The sequence below is a fragment of the Pyricularia oryzae genome, chromosome 5 (genome assembly GCF_000002495.2).
Source record: "Pyricularia oryzae 70-15 chromosome 5, whole genome shotgun sequence".
NCBI classification, from domain to species: Eukaryota; Fungi; Ascomycota; class Sordariomycetes; order Magnaporthales; family Pyriculariaceae; genus Pyricularia; species Pyricularia oryzae.
In genome coordinates, this window is record NC_017852.1 from 164,056 (window position 1) to 178,495 (window position 14,440).

Genomic DNA, 14,440 nt, shown 5'->3' on the forward strand with positions numbered 1-14,440 from the left:
CAAAGTCGCCAACGCTGCACTGGCTAATCAGCGCGCCTACGAGGAAAACCTTAAACGGAAACAGGCTAAAAAGGGGCGCCAATCGCCCGAGCCTCGTCGTCGCCGTTCCCGCGATTACGAACACAGGAGAGAGGTTAAAACAGCGACTCCCACACCCGTTAAGGAAGTAGTCACTCTTTCCGACAAGGAAAGGAGCGCTCTTTTGGACGCAGGTCTTTGTTTTCTATGTAAGAAGGCCGGCCACCAATCCCGTCACTGCCCCGATCGCAAAATTATCGCCAATATGTTACAGGCTCTGGACCATGGGGATTCGTATTCGCAGCCTGACAATTCGACTCGCAACTCGTCGTCGACTTCTTCGTCTGATTCGGAAAACTGCTAAGGCTGCCGGAAGTCTCCTCGGCAGTCTGCATACCTCAGATAGCTAAAATCGATAGATCACCTAAATTAAACACCTTTCTTACTCCCATTTAATTGCAAGACAAAGGTCGTGGTCTCAACGCCCAAACTCTCTGTGACACCGGAGCAGATGTGTACTTATCCATCCGACCGAGCCTCGCGAAAAGGGTCGCCCAACGTTTAAAGCTACCTATCAAAAAGCTCCCCAAACCTTTGGACTTTGGAGATTTTAACAGGAAGGTCACCGCAAAAGCCACCGAATACCTTCGGCTCACTTTGCAAATCGACGGACGACAATTCCCACGGCAGAAATTCATCCTCCTTGAAACGGCCCACGATGTGTTTATCGGACAAGAATGGTGGACGAAACATCGAATAGGCTTATTCCCAGCTACCCGCAGCTTCGTTTGGCCCAACGACCTGCCCGCCATGGCCCAATACTCACCCGCAATTGTTGTACAACGTTCGAATCCGCCTCTGGACCTTGAAACCCAAACTGACGCAGTCCGCCGGGACCGCAAGATGGAACAAGAAGACCGTCGCATCCAGGTCCGCAAAATACTTCGAAGCCCTAAACGCCAACACGAAAACCAGGCTCAGATCGCAGAAATTAACGCCTTCCCGACTATCCCAAAGACCGTTTCCAACAAAGGCCTGCCAGCTAGTATTTGTGCCCTCCTTAACGACCCTCGTCAAGATCGATGGAAACGATCCCCGTTACCCACGGAGCCTATACCGTTGGTACCAGTAAACGATACGTCTACGACCAGCCTAAATGCGGTATCAGCCCTGCAATGGAATAAGACTTACGATGGACATCCCATTCCATTTCCTGCAGGCGAAGACCCGGAGCACATCGCGCAAATACGAGCCAAGTTACCCAAAGCACTTGCCCACCTTGAGGGTTTCTTTTCCAAAAAGGCGTCGACGATTCTCCCGCCTAGCCGACCCGGCTTCGACGTGGTTTTGGAACTCGAGAAACCTTTGGAGGGGAGGCCAGCCCGCTATTCGACCCCTTTCGCGATGATGGAGTTGGAAAAGGAAACCATCGACGAACTTCTGAGGATCGATTTCATTGAACGGACAATGGAGGAGACCGCAGCTTCGACTCTGTTCGTTCCTAAACCGCAATCGAAGGAGCAGCGTTTTTGTGTGGATTACCGATGGGTAAACAAATTCATCAAAGGACGACAAGTATTTGCCCCCGACGTGGCCGGGACGTTGAGCAGATGTGGAAAAGCCCGGAGGATGACCAAGATCGACATTATTCGAGCTTTTAACAAATTGCTAATGGATCCGAAGTCACGGTATTTAACGGCGTTCAAAACGCGACAAGGCACATTTCAGTGGAAGGTCCTACCCTTTGGACTGAAGGTCGGACCCGCCTGGTTCCAAACTTTTATTAACGCTCAGCTTAATGAACTGCTGGACGCTTTCGCGAGCGCCTATGCAGACGACGTGTTAATTTATACCGAGGATAAATCGGAGCAAGTCCACTTTGAGCAAACCGAGGAGGTTATTTACAGGTTGCACAAAGCCGGACTCCAAGGCGATATCAAAAAGTCAAGTTTCGGCGTTTTCGAAATCGAGTACCTGGGTTTACTTCTAGAGATCGGTAAAGGTATCCGCATCGACCCCAAAAAGGTCGAAACTATCACCAGCTGGTAATGGGACGACATCACCTCCGTTTCCGCAGTACGATCCTTCCTAGGCTTATGCAATTTCGTTCGGACGTTCTGCCATCACGCCAGCGAACAAGCAGAACCTCTGACCCGATTATTAAAAAAGGGAGTCCCGTTCGAAAGAGGCCCCGAGCAGAAATCTGCCTTTGAAACGTTGAAATAATTGGTGGTCACCGCCCCCGTGATGAGTTTCTTCAAACCCGGTATGCCTGTTAGGATGGACACCGACGCCAGTGGCAGGGCCACCGCCGGTGTCGTGTGGCAGCAACAGGACGATGGCAGCTGGAAGCCAATCGGTTATTCGTCCAAAACCATGTCCCCTGCTGAACAAAACTATCCGATTCAGGACCAGGAGCTATTAGCTGTAATTAATACGCTAAAGGACTTCGAACCAGCCCTGTTGGGTACCAAGTTCTGTGTTTTCACCGATCACCAGGCCCTAATTTATTGGTCGACCAAGAAACTTTTGTCCGCTCGCCAGATACGATGGGCTAACTACCTGGCCAACTTCGACATCACCTTTAAATACCGTCCCGGCAAGGATAATGTGGCAGCCGATGCCCTTTCGCGCAAAACCATCGACAACCCTACGGTCAAGGCCCGAGCTGTGTTAGACCGCACCATTGCACTAATCCCTCCAGAAAAGATCGACTCCCGACCCGGCGAACCTCTTCCAACCATTAGCAACTTGGAACCCTCCGCACCGCAGGGAGCTGACCTGGTGGCCCTTATCCTGGAAGAAAACCTGAAACAGAACCTAGGTCACCACGACAATTTGTTAACGGTACCCGAGACTACCCAGGATGGCAAAATCTTCTTAAGAACGGCTCTCATCCGCGAAACTCATGAGCCCAAGATCTTCGGCCATGGAGGCCAGAATAAAACCCTCAGCCGCCTGAAAAAGGACTATTGGTGGCCCGACCGAAATCGAGACGTTAAACGCTACATTAAGAATTGTCGCGAATGTCAACGCAACAAGGTACTACATGATAAAACGCCTGGGCTGTTGCACCCACTGGAGATCCCTAGACGGTGTTGGCAGCACGTAATGGTAGACGGTAAAGATATGCCCAAGGATAAAGAAGGTTATAATTACGTCTGGGTCTTTATCTGCCGATTGACCAAACTTTTGGCCACCCTACCGGGAAAAAAGACGGACACCGCGGAGACCTTGGCCATGCGGTATTATTAGACCGTGTACCGTTGGAAAGGCGTCCCCGATTTATGGTTTTCCGACAACGCCGGACCGTTTATATCCGAGTTCCTAAATACTCTAAACGAGTTGACAGGAACAAAGCATAAACATGGAAGCGCCCGCCACCCTCAAAGTCAGGGCAGCGTCGAAATTACCAACGCTGAATTGGATCAGAAAATGCGCTTTTATGTAGACAAATACCAAACGAATTGGCGACGGCATATCCCCGCTTTCGACTTCGGCCACAACTCGTCCGTCCACGCCTTTATTGGCATGGCACCGATCGAAGCAGAAACCGGAGCTCGCCCTAGAGACCCGCTCTCTTTACTTTTACCCGAAGAAGACCTGGAGACCGGTCAGCAACAAAAGGCGCTGGAAATGGTCCGCCAAGCCCGGCAAGCTCAGGAACTGGCCCGCAACAACGGACTCGGAGCGCAAATAGAACAACAGAGGCAGGCTAATAAGAAGCGGCGACCGGTCGATTTTACGGTGGGAGATGCGGTTTACGTTAGCAAAAAGGGTTTTTCCACCGAAGCTCCTACGACCAAGTTGGACTCGCAAAATGCAGGACCATGGACGATTCTCGAGGAAAAGGGCCACAGCTTCATTCTCGACACCCCTGCCTGGTATAAAGGTAGTAAGCTGTTCCACGCCAGCCGATTGCGCAAAGCAGCAACGGATCCATTACCTCAGCAGTATCAAAAGCCGGAACCACCGGTCGAAATTAACGGAGAACCGGAGTGGGAGGTGGAGCAAGTGTTGGCCTCACGTTTATTCGGACGAAAGAAAACGTTGCAATATCAGGTATCGTGGGTCGGACTCGACCCTGATGAGACATGGTATGAGGCCCGCGACTTGAAAAATTCACCAATACTGCTGGATACCTTTCACAGGGAGTACCCGGACGCAGCAGGACCTCCGGTAAATTTGCAACAGTGGATCAGGAGCGCAGCAGAGGATGTTTTTGCGGAGGACGGACCCGAGGACAATGTTGCCGAACACGATGCGAAAAAGACACGAGAGCGGAGGAAGGCCCCGAGGAGACACACGTGACAAACTCAAGACTTTGACCGCCTACGTCGATCAGGCCTTAGAGGGGGGTAATGTGAGGATCAGGCCCCTAGACCTACCCTCAGAATCACGATTCGGCTCCACACCGAGCCAGGGATCGGACAAGGATCCACTACCTCCGGATTTAAGCGCGTCTCTTGAGCGCGTCGACGATTGTAATTTCTCTCTTCTCTTCAGTTTAGAATTTTCGTCGATAGCGCCTAATACACTGAGGTTCTCCAATGTATGCCTGGCCGTGACACTAATCTAGTAATGATATTGAGCTTGCCCCGCTCATGGTTAAAAATATCTTCCAGAATTCTCTGGCTTATGTCGACCACCCTAGCCGGATATATTTAACCATGGAGGCTAGGGAATAAGGGCAGGGCCTCGAAAATTTGGAAAATTGCGTTAACGCAAAATCAATTCTACCTATTAAAAAAGGGCTATACTAACGAACATTTATTTCCGGCTGTTAAACACTTATTTGTAACCATTCCGTACCTCACCCAATAATAATATTGCGGAAACACGGTTTGGGATTTATCCCCAACCAAATTCCCCCCGAAATTTGTTTTATTTTATATTGGAATTGTAACCGGAATTTTACCACGAAACGGTGAAATCTTTTACCACCGCTTTTCTGTTACGATCAAGGTATCGGGTAACCTGTTTTTATAATAAAATACAGTGGGTTAAAGCAATTGAACGTCTGGTTGGGTAATTGGGGGTTTTGAATAATTGGGGGTGAAATTATAATCGTTTTCAAATAAATATTAAAATTAATTAAAATTTAATTGCTGTTAAATAATTTTAAAATCGAATTTATTTATATAATAATAAATATATTTTATATAAATTATATTTTGGTCGTAATATATTTAATATATGGGATATATTGGTAAATAATTATATTACTTTTATCGTTTATTATGGGTGTTATATGTGACATTTGGACCATGAGATCACCAGACCCTAACCCTGACCCTGGACCAACGACCCACCAGGGTGATACCTTTATCGACGTCGCGTCAAGCTCAGAACTTTGTTTCCTTTCCTCTCCTCAGAGTAGAATCTTCGTCGATAGGCGCCAATAGACTAGCTTCCGTGCTATGCTTACCCTGGCCGTGACACAATTCTACTCTCTAAAGAATCGCTGGCCTAGCGATTAACAAATAAGGCGCAACAACCTATCTTTACGCCGCTGGCGAGCGACGAAAATAAATCCGCACCCGACAGACCCGACCCGACCGGAGTTCGACAGGAACGTCAATTCCAGTCCCCGACCACGACCGATCCGACCTATGCCCAGGCTGAAGGACCATCCACCTGCGAGCAGGAAATCACAAAGATTGATTACGAACCAGACGGAGCAAACAGACCGCCCCATCGACGACCCGACCCGATCAGAAAGCGAAACAGACTTTCGCCCAGGCACCAAGTCCAGTGTCGAGGACGAAATCGAAGTTGCATCTTCTTCGCGGTCCCCGGAGCTCAACGTGAACGCACAAGAAAACAACCCCAGAATGATGAGCGACGCAAACGACCCAGCCAGCGAGATCGCTAGGCTAGAAGCGGAAATACTTAGGCTAAGAAACGCGTTGAGAAACGACACACCCAGCCCCAGGCCCTACAGAGAATTAAGGCACCGAGAGCCATCAGTGGAAAGTGCATTCGGCGGAACGAGTTTCAAAGCAAAAGGGATGGCCGCTTGGCCAGCCTTTACCGAGTTCCAAGGAACAGGCGGCATCAACCCTGCTTACAATGACAAAGCAAAAGCCAGAGCCGATTCACCCCCAAAGTTCGCAGGAGACAAGACGCAATTTGATAGCTGGCTGATAAAGGTGGCCGACAAATTCGAAGAAGATGTCGCCATTTTTAGGACTGAGAAAAGTCGGATGCGTTACCTGATGAATTTGCTCGAGGACAAAGCCGAGAAAGCAATGATTACTCGTTACGTTTCAGTTACACGCCCCTTTTCATCAGCAGCCGAAATGATCCAAATCCTAGAATCTATGTACCACGACCCCAACCAGTCCATAGCTGCCAGAGAAGCCCTTAAGAAACACGAGTTTGAGCTAGGCAAGGGCCAAGATATCCACGAGTTTATTGCCACGTTTAATTCACTAGCCCAGCAAGCAAAGGTTCGGGAAGAAGACTGGAAGCAAACCTTGTGGGGATGTATACCCGCCGACCTCGATCACCGTCTGCTGCACGATAGTGAGAACATCGACATAGACTACGAGACGTTTTGCCAGTACGTTACCAAAGCCGTCTACAGCAACCAACTGGCACAAGAAAGGCGCAAAGACCGAGAGAGCACCGACAAAACCAGCACGAAGAACGAGACCCGGAGCAGGCAGAAAACAGCTTCGACGAAAGTCCGTTCGCGCTACAAGCCCAAAGATTATCAAGGGGATAGAACGGAACCAATCACGATGGCTAAGGCCGGTCGCTCACTGACTTATGAGGAGAAAAAGGCGCATTGGGATGCCAACACCTGTTTCATGTGCGGAAGGGGTGGTCATAATTCCAAAGATTGTCCCGAAAAAGAGAGAATAAGGGATGTCAAAGCAGTGAAGCCGAAGCAACAAACGAGTAGCTTAAATTCGGAAACCACAGACGAATCGGGAAAAGAGTGAGACCGCCGCAAGCCTCCTCGGTGGTCCAGATGTCTACGATAGCTCAGATTGGTAGTAACCCACGACCTAAATCTTTCATCATTCGAACTCAGATACAGGTTAATGGCGTAGCACTATCAGTTAAAGCTCTTTGTGACACCGGAGCAGACATTTCTCTTTTAATCAGCCCAGCAATCGCTGAACAAGCCGCAGAACGGCTAGGAGCCCGGCTTCAAAGGTTAAAAACCCCGCTACTTTTGTCGGATTACCGCAAACAGGACGCAGGACGCATTACGCACAAACTAAAAGCGACCTTGGAAATCGATGGACGCCGGTTCAGCAACCAAATGTTTTACGTGACGGAAAGTGGACATGATATGTTTATTGGGCAGGATTGGCTAGTTGAACAGGATGTTTGGATCCACCCGAAAACGCAAACGTTCGCATGGCCTGAAAGGACACCGTCGCTGGCAAAATTCTCGCCAGCCATTAGACTTCCGAACATGTTAGACAAGCCGAAAACAGGATCGCCTCCGACGTACAGGACACCTGTGGAATTCCTGCCGCTCGAAAAGGAAACAGTCGACGAGCTGCTGCGCATTGGGTTTATCGAACCCTGTATGCAGGCCGACCCAGCGCCTGTCCTGTTCGTACCTAAACCACACTCCAAAGAACGCCGTTTTTGCACCGACTACCGATGGATCAACCAATTTTTGAAAGATCGATTCGTACCAGCCCCGGATGTCAACGGAACTATTTTTAATTGTCGCAATGCAAAGAGGTTTACAAAAATCGACATTATTCGAGCTTTCAACCGGTTACGTATGGCGGTTGGCTCAGAGTACCTCACTGCTTTTCGCACCCGACAAGGCACCTTTCAATGGAAGGTGCTTCCCTTTGGGCTAAAGGTCGGCCCAGCTTGGTGGCAGTCATTTATCAACGCTCAGCTAAATGAACTTTTGGACTTGTTCGCCAGCGCATACGCCGACGATGTTTTGGTTTATTCCGACGGAAACGAAGAAGAACATTGGGACCAAGTAGAAGAGGTTATTTACCGATTAAGCCGAGTCGACCTCCAGGGAGATATTAAAAAGTCTCGATTCAACGTTACCACGGTCGATTATCTTGGCATCGTTATGGACGCAGGTCTGGGCATCCGTATCGATCCAGACAAACTGCAGGCAATTAGCGATTGGAAGTTCGAAGACCTCACGTCCAAAACAGCCGTGCGTTCCTTTTTGGGATTGTGCAATTACATTCGAATGTTTTGCCACCATGCCAGCAGCGTCGCTGAGCCGTTGAACCGACTGTTGAAGAAAGACGCCAAATTCGCTATGGGCCCCGAACAGAGGCGAGCATTTGAGGAAATGAAACGTTTAGCCTGCGATGCACCGGTTATGGCATTTTTTACCCCAGGCCGACCGACTAAGGTAGAAACCGACGCCTCACGCAACGCGACCGGCGGAGCAATCTGGCAACAGCAACCGGGTGGAGAATGGAAGCCTGTGGGATATTTCTCAAAAACGATGACCCCAGCAGAACGCGCATACCCGATCCAAGACCGAGAGCTGCTGGCAGTGGTTCAAACGCTGAAACATTACGAACCAGAATTGTTAGGGACAAGCTTTTTCGTGGTTACAGACCACCAAGCTTTAGTTTACTATTCCACAAAACGACTCCTTTCGACTCGACAGGTGCGTTGGGCAGATTTCCTGGCCAACTTCAACATTACGTTTCAGTACCGCCGCGGCAAAGACAATATAGCCGCCGATGCCCTGTCCCGCAAGACGGCAGACCTTCCAACAGTTAAAGCTCGGGAAAAAGAAGAACGAACAATAATTTTAATCCCACCTGAGAAGATCACACCTACGGTGGCCGCCGTCAGCACTGCCGACCCAAACGCTCACGTGGTGAGCGGCGCAGATTTGGTAGACCTAATACGACAAGAGAACGAAAAGCAAAAGCTAGGCCAACACCAAGGAAAGCTAGTCGTCCCGGAAACGACTTTAGACGGACAGATTTTTTTAAGGACCGCTCTGATCCGTGAAGCTCACGAGCCCAAAATATTCGCCCACGCAGGACAGAATAAGACGATACAAATGATTAAAAGACGGTATTTTTGGGAGGGCATGAGTCAAACCATTCGGAAATACATCAAAAACTGTCACGACTGCGAGCGAAATAAAGGCAGACACGACAAGACCCCGGGCCTATTGCATCCGCTACCGATACCGAATTACGTTTGGGAACATGTAGCAGTTGACGGAAAGGACATGCCCAAAGACAAGTTCGGATACGACTACGTGTGGGTGTTCGTTTGCAAGTTCAGTCGCCTGATAGCCACCATCCCAGGACAGAAGACCGACACAGCAGAAATCCTGGCCTCCCGATATTACCGATACCTATACCGTTTCCTAGGACTACCTTTCGTTTGGATTAGCGACAACGCCGGGCCGTTCATCTCCGAATTCATGGCGACGATAAATGAACTCACGGGTACTAAACACCGACACGGCAGCGCCCTGCACCCTCAAACACAAGGTGCCGTAGAGATAACCAACCAGGAACTGGACCAAAAGCTGCGGTTTTATATCGACAAATACCAGACCAGTTGGAGCGTACATTTGCCTGCTTTGGATTTTGCCCACAACGCCGCGTGGCATTCCAGCCTTGGTATGTGCCCGTTAAAGGTAGTGCTCGGGACCGAACCCCGAAACCCGCTGTCCACCGACCTGCCAACCACGACCGTTGATTCAGACCAGAAACGAAAAGCGCTGCAGATCGTCCGCCAGACTAAAGAAGTCCAAGAGTTGGCTCGCCAAAACGCGCTAAAAACGCAGGCGAGGCAGGAAGAACAAGCTAACAAAAAGCGGCGACCAGTAGATTTTGGGGTTAACGACTATGTTTTCGTCAAGAAAAAAGGGTTTCCGACGACCGCACCGACGACCAGATTGGATTCACAGTGGACCGGACCATGGCAGATTCTAGAAGAACGAGGATATAGCTATGTTTTGGACGTACCTGAATCGTTTAAAGGAAAAAATTTGTTCCACGCAGACCGCCTCCGCAAAGCCGCAATGGACCCATTACCACAACAGAAAAGAGAGCCGCCTCCGCCAGAAGAGATCAACGGAGAACCAGAGTTTGTGGTCGATAAAGTTTTAGCGTCCCGATTATTTGGCCGGAGTAAGATATTGCAATACCAGGTCGCATGGCAAGGATGTGATCCAGACGACACGTGGTACCCGGCTGAAAACTTCAAGAATTCAGCGACAGCCCTTGACGACTTCCACAAGAAGTACAAAGATGCCGCAGGACCGCCGAAGCGATTGGCAATCTGGATAAAAGCCGCTGCCGAGGATAAGTTGGACGAACCGAATCAGGAGGATAACGTGGCGGAGCATGGAGAGTTAAACGGTAAAAGGAAAAAGCGACGACATGGTTAACTTGACAAGAGCCTCGCATGATCTCCTGCGTCGACATACGAGGTTTGGAAGGGGGTAGTGTGACATTTGGACCATGAGATCACCAGACCCTAACCCTGACCCTGGACCAACGACCCACCAGGGTGATACCTTTATCGACGTCGCGTCAAGCTCAGAACTTTGTTTGTTTCCTTTCCTCTCCTCAGAGTAGAATCTTCGTCGATAGGCGCCAATAGACTAGCTTCCGTGCTATGCTTACCCTGGCCGTGACATTATATAGTTTTTAACATTTATCGGTTATAATACCTTTTTTAAATTACGTAATATTACGTGTACCTTTTTTTATATAATCCTATTTCTGCCGGTCGCTGGTTTTTTTGGGCGAATATCGTTAAAAAGGGTGTAACCCCACCTGGCCTTTCTGGTGCTGGCCCAATTTGTCTGGTCGTAATATTTTCGCCCAACAAATAAAATTATTTCCAATTTGTAAACGTTTTACGCATTATGGAACGCACTGTTATATTTTAATTACATAATTTTATAACGTTACCCTGGTATTTTTTTTATATGGCGCCTTTATTTATTATTATATTTCGTATTTAATTTGGCCGGAAATCCCACCCAAAATATTCCCAGTGCAAATTATTCTTATATGGACATGCCAATGGATACAAATGGGTATTTAATAACCGGAAGTAACTGTTCGTAAATCTAGCCCTAAGAGAATTGTGGAGTAATAGGAATTGACAAAAGTTTTGCACGCTCCGTTCCCGTTAAACAAGATAAAATAACATGTGGCCGGGAAATTTCAATGTATTGCGTTATGACATTTATATTATATATTATCTGCGTGAAAAGTAAATTTTATTTAAAGAACTCGTTTATGCCTCTGCCCTTTAATCTCCCCTTTAAATAGGTGCATATATTAATGCACTTGCAATATTATTATATTAATTTTCAAAACGTTAGACTTAAAAGTTTATAAGTACCACGTTATTTGAACTGGTTTCTTCGCACACTAACCTTTTACAAAATAAAATATCGTATTACAAGTTTAATTAAGCAGGACGTCTTTTTATATCCCAATATTATAGTTAACCTTTATATTTTTTTAAATATGCTCCCCATTTTTATTCTTCTCTTCGGCTTGGTTATGCCAGCAATTTCTACCAACAATTATTTTGATCTTAACAAATACGATACACCCGACCTTGGATTCCTATACCGGCCTGAAATAACTTATAAATGGGGCCACTTTGCACCCTTTCATTCCACCTCGTCGGAATTTAACCCCTCCCCCTCTTTACCGGGTTGCACGGTCACGTTTGTACAATCACTTGTGCGGCATGGCGCTCGGTATCCGAAAACTGGAAGTCCATACCAAGATATAATTCAACGAATTCAATCTTCTGTCGACAAATATAGCGCAAAATATAAGTTTATTCGTAATTACGAATATAACCTCCCCACTGAAGATTTAAATGATCTTGGTCGTCACCAATTGATAAATGCAGGAATACATTTTTACCGACGATATCAAAATTTGGCGAAAGATAATGAACCTTTTATCCGTTCTGATGGAGCCGAACGAGTTGTTAAAAGCGCTGAAAAATGGGCTGACGGCTTTCATCAAACTTCTTTAACCGATAAAACTCGAATTCAACCGCATCATTTCCCCGTTTCAATTTTTAAATTTCCTGTCGGAAAGCAATATAACAACACTTTAAATAATCTCGCTTGCACCAAATACGACAAATCCAAAGCTCAAAAAATTGCAAAAGAACTACCAAAAAGGATTTTGACGGAAACCGCAAAACGGTTGAATCAAAACTTACCAGGGGCAAATTTATCAGTTTACGAAATTCTTCAACTTATGGAACTATGTGGTATGGAAACAACGGCTAATATTGTAAAAACGGGTATTTTATCGCCCATTTGCAATATTTTTGACAACAAGGATTGGGAGGCGTTTGAGCGTTTTCATAATGAAGTTAAATGGTATACCCACTTTTATGGTAACCCTTTAGGGCCGTCATTGGGAGTAGGATGGGTAAATGAACTTATCGCGAGGTTATTACGAAGACCTGTACAAGATTCCACCAGCACCAACACCACAATTACTGCCAATCCGAAAACGTTTCCGTTGGATAAGAAGCTTTACGCCGATTTTACCCACGCCACAGATTTCTTAGCAATTCAAGCCGTGTTGGGATTGCTCGGTTCTGCACATACCCCCGTCCCCGCAAACAGAATTGTTAGCGACCAAAGGATTGCTGAATTTTCGGCTAGCGAAGTGTCGCCTTTCGCGGCCAGGATGTACGTGGAAAAAATGACTTGTTCGGGTTATACGGAGGAATTGGTTAGGATTTTAGTTAACAACCGGGTTGTGTGGTTGCCCAATTGCGGTGTCGACGGGCAAGGGCGGTGCAAACTTGGCGCATTCGTCGAAAGCTTAAGTTTTGCTAGGTCTGGCGGGTTTTGGAATAAATGTTTTTAAATGTTTGAAACGGTTTAATTTGTTTTCCTCAGCTTATTACAAACTCGTTACCTTTTGTTGTACCTCATCACGGCCAGGATACCAGCAAGTCAACTTATCGACGTCATCTTTAAGCCCCGTGAAAATGGTGAGCTCACTTGCTTTTTGCATTCCCTCCCCTCTACCTAGTTTATCAATGCCCGCTGACATGAAGGAACTTGCAACGCTTTTGGACACTGGCTCGCTCTCTGCCCCTCTCCTCCTGGGCGCAAGCGCCGCCGCTATAATGACAGACGTGAGCTCCCCGGACGTCAGCCACATTGTCGACGATTACGATGATGGAAACGAGACGTCTCATGGTCGGCATAGGACCGCGACAGAGGGAGCCAACCGAGTGGGACATGGGGAATTGCAATCCAATCGGCGTCCGCGGTGGCGGGCACGACGCTTTGCGGAAGTTGCACGCCGAGTTCAACGGGCGGTTCGGAGATGCGCGGTTGCACATTGCGTCGCTCCAGGCCTACGTTACCAGCTGCCATGGTCATTTCTTTGCCGTCACGTACATGGGCAGTGGTGTATGTCTCTACAACCGCTCTCCCTTTGCATCTGGAAGCCACTCCAGTTGTCTTTACTGACCTCTACGGATTTCTAATTCCTTGTCGCTTTCTGGCAGAGCCGTTGGGAGGTTTCTAATGTTCGAAACATTGTCAAGGATGCGAACCCCGGAACGGGCGGATCATGCAGACTCGTGCTCTTTCGGGAGAGTATGATTCGCTACATGTTCGGAGTGGGCGACGGCGGGTTTGAGTGGAGGGTGGATAGACGCGACTGCTAGGGGATTTCCAACTGTTGAGCCAGCTTCAATCATGATGCTCACCGCCGAAAGTTGGAGAGAAGACACTGTTATTCGAGGGGCTGGAAATCTACGTCGCTCAGTTAACAGATCGAGGATGAGCGAATATACATCTCCCCGTGTCTTGAATGTATAGTCACTGCTTGTTTCCCTCGACATAGAAGGACTGAAGATCTCTGGGCAAGCACATCAAGAGCATCAAGTACTTGCTTGCCAATGAAATGTCGTCGAATCAATATCCCCGGGGGCTACAAAGAACAAAAACGCGGGCCACAACACGCTCGGCTTGAAATTTGGAAAGCCTAGCCTGGTAGGAGCTCGGTGGGCCGTAATGGAAAAGGAGTGCAGCACAATGGAATCGCAAAGCAGAATCAGAACCTCACCTGCCAAGAGAGCGCGGTCGTTCATACTTGTCAAGGATCAAAGAGGATACATATAGGGGCCCTGGAAAATTTAGGTCACGGGCAAAACGGCACTTTTTTACGCTATAGTACTTGGTCACGCACATTCACATTCTCCCCTACACGTCAGGGATACTAATCTGTGGTACGAGTTTGTATTCGCAGGCTTCAAAGACGAGAGGCAAGAGAGTAAGTAGCCCTCTAAAACCAGACCCAATGGCCTGTGGGACCCTCTTTCTCAGTTCGTCATTGTCACCGAGACTGGTGCATCCAGCATCCACCGACTCTTCTGAGCTATTCCCCACGTCATTTTAAGTTCTTGGATGCTGCGACATATG

General features: G+C 48.0%; 2 protein-coding genes across 2 annotated transcripts; both read left to right on the forward strand.

Annotated features, from left to right (window-relative positions):
* Positions 1-11,507: 11,507 nt before the first annotated feature.
* On the forward strand, positions 11,508-12,869 carry MGG_17306 (uncharacterized protein; the record flags this gene model as incomplete). Its single annotated transcript, XM_003717672.1, has 1 exon — positions 11,508-12,869. A coding segment is annotated over one exon (1,362 nt), but the record flags the coding sequence as incomplete, so codon positions are not given.
* A 314-nt stretch (positions 12,870-13,183) lies between these two features.
* On the forward strand, positions 13,184-13,683 carry MGG_10779 (uncharacterized protein; the record flags this gene model as incomplete). Its single annotated transcript, XM_003717673.1, has 2 exons — positions 13,184-13,423; positions 13,522-13,683. 2 exons carry the CDS (start codon positions 13,184-13,186, stop codon positions 13,681-13,683), a joined length of 402 nt encoding a protein of 133 aa, XP_003717721.1.
* Between the last annotated feature and the right edge of the window lie 757 nt (positions 13,684-14,440).